The sequence below is a fragment of the Colius striatus genome, chromosome 10 (genome assembly GCF_028858725.1).
Source record: "Colius striatus isolate bColStr4 chromosome 10, bColStr4.1.hap1, whole genome shotgun sequence".
NCBI classification, from domain to species: Eukaryota; Metazoa; Chordata; class Aves; order Coliiformes; family Coliidae; genus Colius; species Colius striatus.
In genome coordinates, this window is record NC_084768.1 from 21,401,840 (window position 1) to 21,420,065 (window position 18,226).

General features: G+C 39.9%; 1 protein-coding gene across 2 annotated transcripts in view; it reads left to right on the forward strand.

The window, feature by feature from the left end:
- The window catches only part of C10H1orf21 (chromosome 10 C1orf21 homolog), a 114,567-nt gene that overhangs the window by 30,680 nt on the left and 65,661 nt on the right, over positions 1–18,226 (forward strand). For both annotated transcript variants that reach the window (XM_062004230.1, XM_062004229.1), the window contains one exon: positions 12,948–13,153. In XM_062004230.1, coding sequence (XP_061860214.1) covers positions 13,060–13,153 — 94 coding nt within the window. In that variant the 5' untranslated portion in view covers positions 12,948–13,059. The remainder of the gene's footprint in view (positions 1–12,947; positions 13,154–18,226) is intronic.

Consider the following 18,226-nt stretch of genomic DNA (forward strand, 5'->3'; position numbering starts at 1 on the left):
ACAAAAGTGGTGGATTTTATAGTGTAAAAATCAGATTACCTGCTCCAACACCCTGAAATAGTCCACTGTGCTCTGAAATACCAAGCTTGGTTTTTATACACAAATAAGAGATCCATTAATGTCTTTCTCTGAATCTGTACTTTAGCTTACATAAAATTAGATATTTTTTTCCCTTCTGATAAGGCACGTAAGAAGCCTTAAATGAAGATTAATGTTCCATTACACTTTTATCAGTTACGTTATAGGCTGAAATGAACTGGTCACATGCAGATTGATCTTGTGTCAAATAACAGCAAAAATCAATTTAGTTTTTTTAAACAAGTATATCTACAGAAACACTTGTTTGCTTTAGGTAACTATCTTGTTTTACTGAGTCTGTATTTGGGGATCCATGTGTGCTGGGGAAGTGGATTGCCAAGGATGAAGATGTGAAGCAAGTCCAGCTTTACACTCTGGGCTATATGAGCATCCATATCCTTCCTCCTGTCACATTTTAGCTTAACATTATTGTTTGTCCTTTGAATTCAAAGGCCTGTATAAGATCTTTTTATTGCCTAAGAAGAGAGGAGAAACCAAGCTTATATTCTTCTTATACTAAAATAAACTCCTGCTTATATTATTCTACTTGGAGGGAGTTGTTGGCATTTGGGTAATGAAATTGAAGCGGCTGCTTTGCATGCTTTCAATATATAGCCTGACGGTAATCAAGGTTTCTTTCCCCAGGTTTTTTGCTGCTTTGGTGGCTGTTGATACCTGTAATTTTTATCCTACATCCATGGCTGGCACAGGCTGACTTGGCCGTATAAAATTAATCTTAAGAGTTGTGATTTACATAAGCAGAGGACCTCATAGAAAGCAAAGTTTCTTCAGCCTTATACTTTTAATTTCTTTCACCCAACTGGGCTGTCAGAACAAGGGAGTTGCTAAGCAACTTCTTCCCTTCTTCCTTTATTGCCATGGCATTTCTCTCCTTCCCTGGTATTTTGGGGTACTTGAGAGGGTCTTTTCCATCCCAGCAAGCAGTCAGTAATTCTCATAATCTCGCTGGGAGGAGGCGGGACATCATTGGGAACACAAAGCTGATTTCACCTAATGCCTTATCAAACTTGCTTCCCGTGCTGCTTGGTTTCCTCATGTACTCGTGCAGCAGGTTCAAACCATGCTTTCCTCGCTCCAGCTGCAGTGAAAGCACTTTACTCCCTGCACTGCAGTGCTGTGGGACTCAGTGTATTGAAAAACCTTTTCTGCCATGGCAGTGTCATAAATAGGAAAGCCTCAGGTTTCATCATACAGCAAAATGATCTCCCATGATGAGAGTGTTATGTTATGCCAAGCTGCTTATCAGAAAGGAAAGGAAAATGATTTCCAGGCCGAATGTCCTGATTTTAAGCTTTACAGTATATTTGGTAAACCTGAGCACTTAAACTTTGCTTCTCTTTTAGCGAAGGAAAGGAAAAAAAGAACAGCAAAGTGTGACAGTTTTTCATTTGTGTTTCAATATATTTTAAAAGTTGTTGCTCTTGCAAAGAAGTGACCATCACTACAAACATTCTCAGTGTTGGTGCTTTATCACACTGCTGTAGGAGAAGATGCAGCTGTGACGGCCTTTGCATGCAGAATGGCTCTTCTCTCCATGAAGCATAAAGCCACGATGAACCAGAAATACCATCTCTGCCCTTGTTCTGTCTTAGCTTCAAGCCCTTGCATTGGTGTTCTGGATTTAGTCTTTAGAGTTTTGAAGATCTGAACTTCACCTTGAAGAATGGTTTATTTGTGAGTACTTACATGTATTAAATGATTCACTGTAGATAACAAAACAGTGGCTAGGCATCATGTAAGTCTTTAATTATTAAAAATGCGACTGAAGAGAAACAATGTGAAGAGAGAGCCCTGTTACTAGCTTCTGAGGTTGATGCTTTTCCAACGTCTCTATCCTAATGACGTTTTTGCAGTGGGATGTAGGCACCTTTAAATAGTCAGTTTAAAATATAATTGGTAAATGCTCAGCTACAGTATAATTCATTTTTACAGAATTTGCATATAACATGGGGATGGAAAAAACCAGTACAACCGACTGAAGGATTTATGCTGTTTTTGTGCTTATCACCCTGGAAGCTGATTTTTGTGAGACTTTCATGAGTGTTTATCAGTTGTCTGGGAGTGTGTGATTTACAGGTGCTATAAATGAGACGAACATTAACAGTTAACGTTGTTTCGAGTTAAATGCAGTTTTAGGGAGCTGGACTCAGTTGTATGTTTTTTCTTCTAAACAACATTGAGCCAACTTTCCAGTTACAGGATCAGCCGTGACCATCCACATTCATGGGCTTTGGAAGGAGGTGCATAATTTGTTCAGGACCATATACAGCACTGTTCTATGCTTGGGGCCATATAACTATGCTGTTTTAAAACTGGGTTTGTGTGGTGCAATCACATTGTTTGGGGGGGAAAAAGTATGTTTTTATTTTTAGTTTGTTTGCATTTCAAAAGGGAAAGCTGAGGTTGGACAGCTGGATGGGACTTGGGTGTGTTACTTTCCAATTTTCTTGATTCTGCCTTAAAAAAAAAAGGAGAGGGAAAGAAAAAACAATTTAAAAAGACATTTTCTTTAAAAAACCAAACAGAAAGTGCAGTGATTTTTGTCTGAAGGAGAATTGTGGCAGACCAGAGCCAGGTGTGTGCTGTATGTCTGTGACCCAGGCCTCCTGCAAAGGGCTGAGCGACTGTGGTCTGCTTACTGAGATTTTTTGGGATTTGAGGAGACTGTGGGTAAGCTTTCTGTCTGTCCTGCAGGCTGAAGGATTTTTTTTCTTAGTTGTCTAAAACCATATTGTGCATTTCAGGTCAGTGGCTGGCTTACTGTCAGCTCTGCAGCCCAGAAAGATAACTTCTTTGGGTGCTTTACTCTGCACTGCACTGGTCTGATAGGAATGCTTTTGTGTCTTTTATGCTTCCGGTAAACTCTAATTTTGAGTATCAGCTTTTGGGGAAGTATTGCAACTTGTAATAGGTTTACTTCCCCAGTTTGCTTTTGTTGTTTTATTTTTTTTCCCCCTTCATTAATATAAAATTCAATTTTTTTTTTAAATTTAGTCTCAGTATTGCTTTCCTAACATAATAAAAGCATATCTAAGAGAGCCTGTGCCTGCTGTTAGAGTTCATACACTTATTTCTTTTTCTAATTTTAAAAATAAATTCTTCTCACACTCAAAGCTAAAGGGTGGACAGCAAGGCTATAAAGATATTGCAGAATTTACTCCGAGGAAAGCAGCTGCTATTTTCATGTGTAAAACGTTAAATGTGGGAGTAAAGAGGCCAATGAGCTTAGCATTGTACAGCTGTTGATTGGCTGTCAGCCTTTTAACTTTGGATGCAGCTGTGTTGAAGTTTCACTGTTGCAGGGAGATGCAGACCCTGGTCAGTGAAATGGTCCTGGTGGGCCTGACCCGCCTGGGGCTGGTGAACCTACAGAACTGGAGAAGGAAATGATTCAACTCACCAAGTTACTGCAGTTAGTCCTTGTTTATCCAAGTAATAAACATATCAGGAGTAAATGCTTTGAGATGTGTTCCCAAGAAGGACAATAAAACCATCTACAGCCTCAGAAAAGTTATAAGAAAACCCAAAACTGATGCTATGCTGTGGAGTATAAGCACTACTGACATGTGATAGTTTCATGTAGTTTCTGTATCAATGTCAAAAGTAAGTAAAAATATTTAAAGTCTGAAGGCTGCTGAGATGGCTTTAGCAATTCTTTGTGGCTTTGTGGGTAGAATGGAGAAATACATGTTGCTTTTTGACCTCTTATGCTAGTGACAGTATATAGTAACTAAGGCCTTGAAAGTATTAGTGTAGTGCGCATTTAATTGGAAAAGGAACAATATTTGGGCATTTGAATAATAAACTAATTGTAAGGGGAGTTCATTGTGGGCAGAAGGAAAAGGAGTAAACATAGCGCTTGGCAGGTCAGCTAATTTCATCCTTAAGAGAAAGAAGTCCTGCTCAGAGTGTCGCAGAAGGCATTGGAAAACGCTTGTGAATTTGGATTGTCCTTCTAGTATTGAGAGGATGAAAATGGTGCAATGGGTGAAATGTCCACATGTCTCTGGATATTGTCCTCTGCCCTTGGATATGAATCAGAGACCCAGCATGGACCAGTAGAGAGCTAGCCTGGGTGATGCATTCACAGCCTTGGAGCCATTATCTACTCAGCCTCTCCTGTCAGCCAGCTAAATAGCACATGGGCTCATGTCCTTCTTGCTTTTCTAAGTCTCCTTGATCTTTTGTAATCCATATTTGTTTTCTTCAGGCAACCTATGTTATTTTGTATCACTCTTGGAAATTGAACAGTGTTGTACTAACTTTTCTTCTCATGTTTTTTTTCTTCCTGAGTGAGCATCTGCAGAGCTTTAGCGTTTTTGGCTGTCAACACTGGCATATTTTGGCGTGGGTTATCCACGAGAATTATTATCCTGTAGCCATTTGTATTGTTCTGACAGCACGATTCTTAAAAAAAAGAAGTCTTATGCTTCAATTCCTACTGATTGTATTCAGTGGTATTTGGAACCTTTTTCATTTATTACATGTTTCGTCTCTGCTCCTATAGCTGAGCAGAATATCTTTTTTTCCCCTGCTCTGAATGGGTTTCTCTCCTTGCTTTGACTCTGAGACTGTAATGTTTTCAGCTGTTTTTTTCTCCTCCCTTCTATTCATGTTTGGCAGAAAAATCACAGTGAGAACTCAAGTGTGTGGCCAGGCAGTGGTGAGGGGGCGTGGGAGAACACTTCATTTGCTGTCTTCTTTCAGGATTATTTCCTCCAGCTTGTTCGTGCTCAGTTATACACCTTTCACAACTGCAGGACTTCAAGCCAGCAATTTATTTCCCTGACTTTAGAAACTGCATGGACTTGCAGCTAGACTGATGTACGACTCCTTGTATCTCTCTAGATGAGTATATTCCATGTGCTGCGTGGAGGGAAAGTGGGAGCAGTATTTGAAATATTTTAGATGATTCCTAGTCCTCAAGTCAGTTCCAGTTTCAGTTTTTGATGGTGAACGGCACTGATTAGTTTATATTCTCCACTGTTCCTCAAACAGACATGGAGGCATATGCACACTCTGCAAAGAAAACTTGATGTTGTCCTCCCAGCTCCTCTTGTCTGTGATTTTTCATCTGCCTGTTCCTGGCTGGAGGTTTCTGAAGATCTTTTGCTCCTGAGCACAGCCTACTTTGTCAGCTGCCCTCTCAACTCAGATTTCCAGGGGATGACTTGTGTGACAGGGTATAATATCAGATTATCACACAGGGCTCTCGGGTCAAACCATACCAGTGCAAACATTTGGGTACTGTGGCCTTCAGCACCAAAAATCCTGTTTTCCCCTCCTTCATCCGGAGGAGTAACCCTGCTAAGCAGGAGGGAGTTAGTAGTATATTTCAGGGAACATGGATTGCAGTGGAGAACGCTTTCATCATTCATTCGTTTCCATTTATGTAGGACTATGATTAGGAACTGTCCTGACTGCATTAGAGGAATCCCCAGTAGAAATACTGAACCTCATACAATTGTTCAGAAAAGCTAAGAGTCAAATGAGCTGCTTTGTTAGCTTTTATCATGTTGCCCAGAGAGGCTGTGGCAGCTCCATCCTTGAAATGTTTAAGGCCAGGTTGGATGGAGATTGGAGCGACTTCGTCTAGTGGAAGTTATCCCATCGGAATGAGATGGTCTTTAAAGGTCTCTTCCAACTAAAACCATTCTATGATGATAATGAATTTTAACTGATATTTTTTAGCTAGATTGTAGCTGTCGTTTTGGGTGTAGAGGAGGTGGCCTTGCATGGGAATTGGATGCCTGTGCTAGGATTACTCTTCGCTGGCCTGGATGAACTACCTCCTGTGTCTCTTAAGGTGCATCTCTGCATATATTCTGTTATTTAAGTGTTATTAGGGTCAGTGAAGAATGATTTCTCTTTTCTCTAGCTTGTCTCAAAAGAAAGAAGCTCCTTTAAATTGTTTTATGCCTTAACTGCACAAAAACAGCAGAGGTGCATATGGCAAATGTTTCCTTGCTGACATGTTAGCAGCAGGTCCCTGGCATCTCACTCCCTTGGCTTCTGCATAGCTGAGTTGTTTTGTTTTAATTTCAACCTAAGTGGCACATAAAGTAGCTCTTGCCACAGCTTTTTCGATGAAAACTGCCTCAGAAGCAAGCCAGGGGGCAGATCATGGGCTCTGTATTGCAGCAGAGACAGCCAGCAACCCCCTTCCAGCTTGCAGCTGCTTCACTCGTCCTCTGCGGTGATGAATTTGGCCAGGCTTGCTGGGGAGGAAGGAAAGGTCTCCAGGTGAAAGCTGGAAGTGCACAGCATAACCAGAAAGCATATGTTCGAGGCAGGCTAAAGGGACTAAAAGTAGTTTCCCAAGGTGAAGTAGGATAATCCCATGCACTGTGTTTGGAGGTGATTGTTTGGGGAGATAGATTCGTTGTTGCTGTATTTGTGGTCTTCATTCATTGATGCAGCTGGAGATGAGTGGAGATGATGGGGTCTGTCATCTCTATTTGTGTATATTTTGAAGGATTTTAAAGACAATGAGACCCTGAAAATGCACAATTATAGATAATTGTGTTAGGAATCATTGTCCTTAAAAAGAAATACAAGTCCATGGGAGCTTTTTTTCCACTTTGTCTGAAACAAGACTACATAGGAATATCAAAGTGGCTGTTACCCATTAATGGCAAGATTTGTTTGATGACATTAAGATGCTCCAGCACTGATGGACATTTGCTCACCTTGTTTGGAAGAGCTTCATGTGTCCTGTGCATTGCTGTGCACCTCAGATATTCAGTAATCAGTGATTCCATCCAACATCTCCTGTCTCATTGACTGGTTAACATACTTCAACATTTCCAAATCTTAGTGTCTAGGAGGCTCTGCGTGTTCCATGGCACCCAGAGTAAACCTCTGTGGTCAACTAGTTGCTTTCAAGTTGTGCAAGTTGGATAGGCAGTTTTTATTTAGCTTTGAGTTGTTTGGCCGTAGATGTGCTGGTAATTTGTAGGTATAGGGTATAGTTGAAATACATGTGGGTGCTAAATGGACTTGGTTGTAGGAGACTAAATCATCAGCCCCTTTACCTCAGTGCCATCACTTAATCTCATACAGACTAGTGTTGTTCCAATACACCTTGTCCCAATCCTTCTCCCAGCAATGGAGTGTTTTCCCCACCTGGAGGTGTCTGGCAGACCCATCTCTGAGTAATCCCACCATCATGGTGGCACCCAAGAAAGACTAAGTAGTAGTTTGGGAAGGAAATAAAAGTGTGGAAGAACTAAGAACAGTAAGACCTCCAAGTCTAAAAAGTTCAAGTCTAACACCACCACTGTATGGTATTAGATACTTGATGCTTTTGATGTTGAAATAAATAAATAAATATGTGCTTTTCAGTTTTAGGAGAAACTTGTTGAGCTACTGCTTTTTTGGTAGAGGGGCAGTCCTAAAAAGAGTTCAGCTCAAGGCCAAAGTCAATGTTTACATATGAAGACACATCTCTCGTCACTGGGCAAGAGGAATTTAGGAGGATGAAGCTGCTTTTTCACAGTGCGGTTGTAATGTCTCGAGGTCTTCTTCCAAAGCAAATGGTTCTGTTGATGGTGCAGCTACTATATCATTTTATTTTAGTCTAAATCTGAGTGATTTGAGTTGACTGGCTAGGTGTATTGGTTGCATCTTTAAATAATTTTCATTAAAGTACAGCAAGAGGAGTGCATTCTCAAGAGGGTGATGACACTCAGACCCGTACTTAGATATGTACAAAACATTGTATAAATCACTGTTCCTCTGCCTCAGAGCATTTTACTTTATCTTGCTCAGTAAACTGTATCTTGCTCTTAAAATATGAAGCCAAAAATAAAATTAGAGAGCTCATTGTTGGTACTTCAGGGATACTTGGGCACTATTACAGTTAAGCACTGGAGACTGTGCTTAGATATACGGGAAAGTCATGTACTGAGGACAATTGATCGTGATTTTTTTTTGTAGTCCTGTCTATTATCTCCCATCACACCAGCATGCCTGGCTGGGCTGCAGTCACCAGCACTACAGTACAAAAATCCCTTTGGAAATAAACCACAAAACAATCCTTCCACTAAGTTACTAAATTTGAGTTTTAGGAAGTGACCTGAAGCCACTTAAGGTCAGTGAAAAGGGTTTGTTGCCTTTAATCAGATCTCACATTATGATTTCTTTTGGGTTTTCAATCATCTAGTGCTGACTGTGACCCTAAAGAGAAGAACTGGACGATAGACTGAGATACTGTAGTGACCCACTGGCTCTGAAACTAGCTCTGAAATGTTTTTGATAACAAACACACATCTGAACACTTTGTGTGCATTGTGGAAATCCCTACTGCAGTTCTGTAATGTCTTCGTAACAGCTCCATCAACTGCTCATATAGAAGCAGATGTTTTCAGTTTATTGTCTTGTAATGTTATTTTTAATGAGAAGTGCTTGTTTTTTGGTTTTGTTTCTTTTTTTTTAACAAAGGGAAAGTACATAGGTTAAATGTCCTGAATTTTTGGCAATTCTGATCGAGTGGCACCATGTACTATGATAGAGAGAAGCTGTGGTACTGCTACTGGTTTGAAAGAGGCTGTGCAGTTGAAGTATGTTGTATAAAAAAAGAAATCTTGCTTTCTCACCAGAAACATACCATATCTAGTGTGTTTTCCTCCATGTGCAAGGGGGAAAAACCCCAATGTACTGTATTGCCAGCCCGTAATCTTGTAAAGTCTCATCTGCCTTTGATATTTTGTCTATTCTTTCTTCTAGAAAGAGGAAAAAAGAGGAGTTAGATGCTAGAACTGTGTTCTGTAATGGTTGTTGGTAATCTTCCTATGGCTTACTCCTAAAATATTTGAGTTTTGAAAAACACCCAAATAACAAAATAGAATCAAATATAATTAATTTTCTTTGGAAGTGTCAGAAATGGTAGGTCCCGTGACTAACATATCTTGCTTCTGGGTTGCTGGGCTTTTCACGCTGTTGTTATTTGAACTCCACCCTCTGGGAATGAAAAGGAAGATTGCAATGTGATTTCCCCTTCCTTTCCTTATTTGTATTTTACTGAACGACACGTGAAATCTCTTCCCAGGGACTCACCAGTGGTATTTCTCCTTATGAGACTTAAGTAAGGAGAAAATGTTCCCTAAATGTATCATGTTGCTGTTGAGAGAAATCACTTGTTACATCAAAACCCACGATGAGCAAAAATGGTGATTGCTAACAAAAGAAAACAAAGTAAGAGGCTAATTTTGGTGAATAGAAAAGATAAGGTAAGCCTCGGGGGGGCAATAATAGGATAAATAACCTGATAATATGAATTAGTAGCATCAATTCAAACCAGACTGTCCCTTCTGGGAAAAACTAGATAGGCAAGCTTCTGTGCTTTTTCTGTTGGGTTCTTTTGCTGTCAAATTGCAGTATACTTCTTTGCTCTTTGAGAAGTAAGTGCTTCAGATATGATTTCTGCTGAGCACTGGTTCCCAAGAGAGGATACGTGCAAATGGTACTTCCACCATCGGACTGAGTAACTAGTCTGGTTTAGTTTGCTGACAGTATTTTTAGTGCAGCTTGAGTACAATGCTGTTAGACCATGGTGTGCTTTCACTGCTTTCACTTTTCACTTTACCCTTTCAGAGAGATTGCTGCTGCATGTGCCCAGTTGACTGGAACAGTGTGTTTCCAATAGGATGCAGAAATGTGTTAACAAACACAGAAATTTTGCATCATGGAAACAAACAGTTAATAGAAAGCGAGAAAATGCATGATTTGATGGCTATTGATATCAACAGGTGGAGGGGGAGCATATTCTGCCTGTAGGTTTAAAGGAATAGAGCGTCACCACTCATTAGAATTCCCTGTTCCCCCTTCTGCCACTGCAAGGGATTACTCCAGAGTGTTTGCAACTCTCAGTTCTCATGTAACCTTGCTCTGTTCATTTAGCAAGTCAGTGGGTTAATTTTCAGTATAACTATGCTATTTACTACTAATACAGATTTTAATAACTTGAAGGAGAAAGATTTTACATGATTTTTTGTTTTAATATTTTTTTTTCTTTCACTCCTTAGGCCAGTGGTGCACTTCAAAGGCAAAAGTTCTGTCTTCTTGGCTCAAAAGTGCCTTTTGGCAGTTGAGAAAATAAACCCCCCAAAAATCACATTTTCTGGCACAAGTGATGGAGGGTAGCTGAGGAAGAGGGATCACACAGTAGGGCACTCCCATTTGCTAACTTCCAGTGACCCTCACATGGAGGGCAAATTCAGAAGACACTACTGATTTCTTATTTTGTGAGGGGAAAACAAAATCAAATGGAAATCAAACAGGCCTATTTCTTATAGGAAATAAATGTAATTGATAGCATTGATTTAAATCTTTGAGTTCTGCCTGAACTAAATTGTATTATAGGAAAAATCAGGGTGGTTTTTCTTGGTAGCTTAGAGTTGGGTTTGTTTTTTTTTTAATGGTGATGTGAAGCTCATTGCTTTGATCTCTTGAGCTTTGTGAAATTTTAACCTGATTTCCTGTGCGGTCAACATGGAAGGAAACTTTTAGCTGTATCTGCAGCCTGAAAAAGTTGAAAGATTGGTTATCTCAGTGCAATAAAGATGAGAACAAATACACCTGTGATAACAGAAGGAATAACATGCATTTGTTGTAAAACATGGGAGATCCTTTGTTTCCTAGTGTTTGGTTTTACCCTGTGGAAGCAAAATGTCAAGGATACAGCCTTGGACAGGACTGTCAGAAATAAGAGGTGATGGGATGACAAGTGGATTAATGAAGTGTTGAAAGAGGTGATAAAAGGAAAAAACCCACATACACAGAAGGAATTGCTTAAGGCTTCCAAAGTCGATTTCTATTCTAAGAATTGAGCTCCCCTCGTTTTTAGCTCAGAAGAAACTTGAGGTACGAAGTACAGCATCTGAGAATATCTATAGTCTTTTCTTGACCAGCACATAAGGTGTTAATCTAAGCCTGCCACATTTAATTTGGGGGTGGTATAGTCACTTTTGATCTGCCTGAGAGGTCTTTTTTACTAGGGTTTTACAGATTGGAGCTTGTAAATTGCTTCTCAAATCTTGATAATTAATAATGGTGGGTGGTGAACACGAACTGCAAATGGTTTGAGATTTTCTTAATCTTTTTATTTTTGGCTTCTAAAAATCTGTGTGCCCCCTAAATACTCGAGATGACAAGAGGAAAAATTGTATTTGTGCAAAAGTAGTGAAGGGGCAGAAAGGATGCATTGTTCTCCTGCTGCTGCTTGAAATACTGTGTTTCACATCCTCAAACCCCTCTGCGGGCATCCTGCTGAATGAGGACCAGCACCTCATTTCTGAGTGATATCTGAACCTTGTCACTGTGAGCTTTGATACTCAGGCAATGGAGGTCTCCTCAGTGCTAGAGGCAGTGTGAGGCTGGAGAGCATCAAGGTGTCATGTATCTCTGATTTTGTCCCTTTGCAAAATTATTGGTGCTTTTCTCCCATTCTCTTCTTTTTTGTGTGTCTTTGATTTAAATTCTCTGCTCATTGCTTGCAGGGCAAGATGGAAAGTGGAAGCTGGTCTGTGAGGAGACGTGAGAGGTAGTTCTGGGTCCACTTGCATGGGAAAAAGCTGCTTGTTGAGGAACCTGTGGCTGTAATGGCAGAAGCAGAATCGCTCTTGGCTCAATTGGCCACATCCTCTTTTCTATGACTTTGGGGATGGGCAGGGGAATTTCTGCAAGGGTGGCTCTGGATACCCTGTAGCAATGACCTGGTGTGTAACCAAGCTGCTTTGGCACAGACAGACATGCTGTTCGTGCTGAAAACAGGGAAATAAATCTCACAATATTTCCTTTGGCATGATATATTTCTGGAGGCCTGGATACTGCCATATCCTAGGTAAGAGCACCTGTCTCCTGTTGTAGATAAAATTCTTGTGGTCAGCATGGGGTAAAATGAATCATGTCTTTTTAAAGTAAGTACCCAGAAGTAGTGGGTTCAGCAGTTGTGTGCATGATCTTATACTACAGCTAAACTAAACAATGCTGTAAAAAGAGATGATTCTCATTTTCCTCTAGCTCTTCTGTCCCAAGAGGTTTGGCTGGTGGAAGGGTAGGTCAAGCTGTTCACCCAGCTGTGAAGCTGGTTTTATTTGAGTATGGAACCATTTTGTCATTAAACAGTTAATTTTTTTTTTTCTTTACATAAAATATTGCAACTAGAAATTAGCTTTTTCTTCCTTGTTTTATATGACATCTGGATTGTTCAGGGAATGTTTTTTCATCTTAAGATGGGGAAAGCTGCCTTTTTGAGCAGTGGAAGCTTTATGAATCCAGCAGAGTAATGAACACATAGAAAAAAGACAATACATCTGGCTAGCCATTTTCACATCTATTAACAGAAGATCTTTAATTGATTCAGGGGTGTTACGTTGTCCGAACACTTGCAATTAGCAGCTTTTAATCAGTAAAACACTTTGTAAAAAATCTGGCTTGACTGGTGGTTTGATGAAAGGAGCAGGAGAAGCAGATACTGCCAGTTTCTTGTCTTCAGAATGTTCTGTGGAAATAGCTTGGTGAGTGGGAAACATCTGTGAGCATTTCACTTTCTTCAAGTCATGGATAAAGGAATAGGACTGGAAGAGACTTTGAGTTCAACTGTAACGTGCTCCTGTCCAAGTCAAGATTGATTTACCTATATCATACTGTACCTATATCATATTCTATTTTGCCTATATCAGATATTTAATGAATATGGCTTTAAACACCTGAGAAGATGGAAACAGTCTGTGCTCTTGTGCTCTTCACAAACCCCACTGTTTGTTTTCTGGAAGCTCTACATTTAGAGGTTACCTTTTGCCAATGTATGTAGTTAAATACTTTCCTCTGTCTTTTGCCATCTTCAGGTAAAAGTGACTTGACAGCCACGTGGGAAGGTGGATTATTTGTAAAACAATGAGTGTGCGTCTCTAGACATGATTTGTGGTTCAGTCCAGCTGGAGCTGTCTGAATGAAGCTATGGGCTGTGCCTCCGCCAAGCATGTTTCTACTGTTCAAAACGAAGAGGAAACTCAGAAGGGGAAAAACTATCAGAACGGAGATGTGTTTGGTGGTAAGTGTTGCAGGATTTCATCTTTCTCACAGCATCATGAATGTTCTGGAAAGTATATTTGGGAGCCTTAACCTTTAACAAAATATAAAGGAAAATACATGTTAAAATAAATCACAATGATAGTGCAGTTGGCCCCTCCAAGGGACTGTACCATGACAACTGAAACAGATTGGGGTGAAATCCTTAGTGAAAAATTAACATTCTAAGTGATGTACAGTACTGTGCTCTGCTTAACTCCGCTCATCCTGGATTAGTTCAAAGATGAGTTGCATAACTCCCTCATATTTCTATATGTGTCTCTCATATATTAATCATTAGGTACCAAAATAGTTGACTTTATTTCCTAAAAATAAAAATCTATTCAATAAGAAAAATAATTGCTCAGTATTGTTGTCCTGTAAAGTAATAAAACATTAGTGCCAAAATCCTATAGCAAACAGGGTTTGAAGGTGTAGGGAAACTAGAAATAACCTTCTGTGAGGGATTCAGTGGTACAGGGAAGCTCTGAACGTGGAATGAGAACACCTGTTTCGCTGTGTGGGAAAACTGGTCTGTGGTCCAAGTCTTCTCACAGACACTTGTGCAGCAGGACAAGTGAAATGGTATGAGATAAAATGCATAGTCAGCTTCATGATTTTTTTGCCCCAGACTCTTAAGGGTTTTTTTAAGATAATGACCTAAACAACTATTCAGTTTTCAAAATGTTAAGAAATATCTGGAAGACTGTTCAGAAACTGAATTATTAGATCTGCCCAGATATCTTTCTGAAAGCTATCAGCTGTGATTAAGCTAACCTGGGTACTGTTATTCTTAAAACAGGTGCATTGCTCCTGAGTATGCCAAGCTTCTCTTTTCTGGTGGCATTTATAGCAATTGTTTGTGTAGTAATGGGAATGATGCACCTGGCAACAAAAAGTACCTCCCTTAAATATCACTGCTTTGAAATTAGACTTTTTCAGCCTTTCTGAGGGATAGCTTGCTCTCTTGGTGGATCACAAATTAAGAATACCTGGAGGCCTAATCTGAAGAGAAAGTGGTTTTCAGCAAAGTTCAGGGCTAAATGACAAGTTCTTTTTCTGTGTGTGCTTCTTCTCTAACCTGAGAGTTCCTGGTTTTGAAATTGAGTTCAGTATGTTGCTTTGATTTAAAACAGACTTGTAGTGCTGTTGTGAACAAAAAGCTCTGTTAGTTTCTGAGAGGAATCCGAGTTTGTATTTTTAACTGTATTTAGTGAGGAAGCAATTTTTGGCAATATCCTCATGATATCTTCTTTTTTTTAAACTTTATGCTGTGGGCCAAAGATCATCACTATAATGACAAGAAACCTAAAGTAACTTCTGGAGTCAGAGAATCAAGGATACCAAAGAGATTTTAAAGGGCCCCCACTTTCTAGAGCTGGACTGGTGTCAGCAGTAGCATTTAGCTATTCTGGGATCCATTTGAGGGCTGTTAATTGTTCTCTATTTTATGGAAACCTATCAATGTCAGGGATACTACCTGCTGTTGACCATTTTTGGCACATACTTTAAGTATGCAATTTGTCATTGCTAAAGATCCGGTTCCAATACTGATCCTTTTTTTAGCAAGGAGTTGGAGTCTGTGACTTGTTAAATGGTAACCAGAATGAACACAGAAGCCATGTTTTTCCCTTGCTGCTGAAGGACAGCCTCTAGATCAAGAATTGGGTATAAGAAAGGTAAGCTGGAGTATACCTGGCTTTATTGCTGTCGTTTTGGGACCTATAAATAACCAACAAGATGCTTAGATGCCAGAAGAGAGAAGCGGGAAGCTTCCTTGTACGTACAGTGCTTTGCATAGTTCCTGAACACAATTTTCTAATATAAAAAAGAGAGGCAAGAAAATCAGTTTTACATCAGATTTGTCATCCCTCTTAGCAATCTTCTGGACTTGCCAAATACCTAGAGCTTTTTCATAGGAGACTGAATACTATTCCTGCTCCCCTTTCTTCCATATTGGAAATTGTAGTGACAGTTGTGTTGTTTGTTATGAATTTGACCTGAAAGCTCATGGTATTCTGACCACTTGATTTTCTATTAAAATTCCATGCCCTTAGTGCCAAATGAATTCCATGTTCCTCAGATTTATTCCTTAAGTCATCGAGGAAGAAATCAATACCATATCAGAGGGCTGTCATCATCAGCTCCCTGCAAGGAGGGAGCATAGTCATGCCAGCTTGAACAAATGATCTCAGCTAAGATGACAAATGACAAATCTTCACAGAATGAGTTCCCAGAAAATACAGGAGGATCCGCAGAGTCAACAAAGGTTAGAAAGCACTGCAGTACTTCCATCATGCATTTGCCTATCCAGTTTCAGGTGCCAGGAACTGCTGAATGTTTCCCTCTTTGTTTCTGGGAAGGGACAGAAGTGTCTCATCCAGCCAGTGGCCAAGAGCACAGTATCTCTGCAGCCTGGAGGGCTTGAAAAATAACTGCAGAATGACTAGGCAGAGCAAGACCAAGATGAGTGGCAGGAAAACTGGATGGTTTATGAGGAGCAAGAACGTAATGGAAAGGTCATTAGTGACAGTCTGTAAGAAAAGTAGTTTTAGGGTAGGGGAAAGTAAAGTAGAAGAAACAGAGATGATAAGTTAGTTTGGAAGGTGGCTGGTGTAGTGATAGTGTCAATAACATTCTAAGAATATTAGCACACTTTTACTATGATGTTCATAGATGAACACTTGCAGTGTTTGCATCTGGGGACTAATCTCACATAAAGTACCTGTGCAGAAGCAGCAGGTATGAGCTTCATAGTTGTAGTAGCCCAGATTGCCTCAGATGTTTCACAAGTGGAGGAAATCCTGAAGAACTTGGAACAGCAATGGCAGATTAAAGGAAAATACCTCAGGGCTAGTGCTGCCATCCCTGGGCAACGGATGTGATCTAGAGGACATAGCTTGTATTGTATTGTCCCTCACTGCCTAACACCTGAGGTAAAAGTACTCTTCTTTTCTCCTTCAACATCATCCCCAAACAAGTTACATGCAGAAAGAATCAATAGTAAGGACTGTACTTTCCATCTCATTCTTGCATTAAAGAGGTCATGTGGAGTGAAGAGAGGTATTGAAAGTACTTTTTTTTGGTTCCAGGTGATTTTTCTCTTACATATGCCTTAGGCTGCAGGGGGATTTTTGCCACTTAGGGATTTTTGTAGTGCATGATTGTACGTGTTAGGTATATAGCTGAATAACCTTCACTTTTTCCACAAGTAAGTGTACTGGTAACATTGCAGTCTTTCACATGTCTTTGGTGCTCAAGAGCTTTCCTACTTGGTCCATTGCTGTAATTGCAGTTCCACAAGTAGCAAGTGGAGCTACTGAGGGATGAGCTAGATGTTCATAGATACCATTGCTCTTATTTTCCAGCTGGGCAGTAAGAATTGCCAATGTCGACCTACAGTGATACAGACCTTGTGGCTACTGTATATCATCTCTACCATTGAGGCTGAGTAATGGACGTTTCAGAGGCCAGAGAAGAAGGGGATAGTCATAGTATGGGGTTATAAGATTCCCTCTTGTAACTGATAGAAAAGAGCTGTAACTATAATGAGAGTGGTTGCTGGGGGGAGGAGAGGAGACCTGTCCAGTTGTTGGTAAACATGGGCTCTTGCTATGAATGAAGTCTGCTGTACATGTAGTGGAGGCAGGGAAACGTCCTTAGTTATTCAAACTGAAGAGGACCTTGGTCTCAGAACTGGGTAATGGTGGTGTCCCCAAATCTTTCATTTGGGGTAAGATATGGTGCAAGACTTCACGAGTCAAGGAAGGATGGAAAGGACCTAAGTCATTCTTGTGCAGCTCTTTGCAGTCTGTGCCTTGGACAGCAGTTCTCTGTCCGTATTACAGAAGTTGCCAGAGCAGCAGCATTATTGCATTGCCAACTTTGATTGCCATGAAATACACTCCTAGCCCTTTGGCACTTTTTCCTCTTCCTTTCAGGGGATAAGCAGGCAAACAAGCCTTGCAGGAGTTATAAGCAATGTGACTGCAGCCCTCTGCCTTTTGTTGTCACTCAATTTGCATGCTACAAGCCTTAGACTTCATTAGCAGCCCTCCTTCCAAGCTCTCAGAAGGTGTCCTGTCTCGTAGACAACTTAACATTTGCAAAGCTTTCTTTAGGGATTGTGATATTTGTCCTAGGGTCTATGTACCCATCTTTAGCATAAGAGGAGATAATTTCCAGGTATAGAGTGGGATTTTTTCCCCTTTCAATAGTTTTTGCTTCACTATAGATGTCACTTTGAATCCAGACACTGTTTTCTGAACGTTCAGATTGGTACAGTTCTGCTTCTGTTCTTCCTCAGAGCCTCTGGGTGCTTTTTCCTTTTTTCTGTGGTGGGGTTGGTTGAATCCAAGTCTGTTGACTATTTGAGAGATTATAAATTTTTTGAGGACTTTTGGGTTTTTGCTTTTAAGCCACTGCAGGTTAAGATTGTGCTTCAATGCCTTATTTCCTGCCCAGCTTTTAACCTTTTTTCTTTTTAAATTTTAAATTGAAGTGTTTAAAACTGAGAAACTCAGCACAAACCCCATGAATTCTGTAAAAACAAATCCTGGTTAACTGAAAACAAAGCATAAAACTTTCCATCTGCATTTTGCTGTAATATATATTTAAATAATTGAGTTAGCAGGCCTATCAAAGGAGATGTTCTAGAGAAGATTGAATATAATATGATTATTATGTCTTGTTAGTCTCTAATGACTTTAAAATCCCTCTTAATAAGGATAGTGATAATAAATCTTTATTTATTCATCTTTCTACTTCAAAGCTAATTTCCAGGGCGATACATAAGAACTGTAATGATGTAAATACCAGTGAAGAACAAAATGCCATGGTAGAGAACTGTGTGTTGTGGATTTCAGCATATGTTTTAATAGTATGACATCTCTTGTAGATTGATTTTATTTGTGTCTCTTTAAAAAATCCTGGGATGTTTGTTTGAGGAGGAGATCATTAACATAATTTTTTGTGTAAGAAAATTAACTGCTAATGTGATTTGTTGGAGGGTAAAAAAAAACCAAACAACAAAACCATCCAATTTTAGAATCTGTTT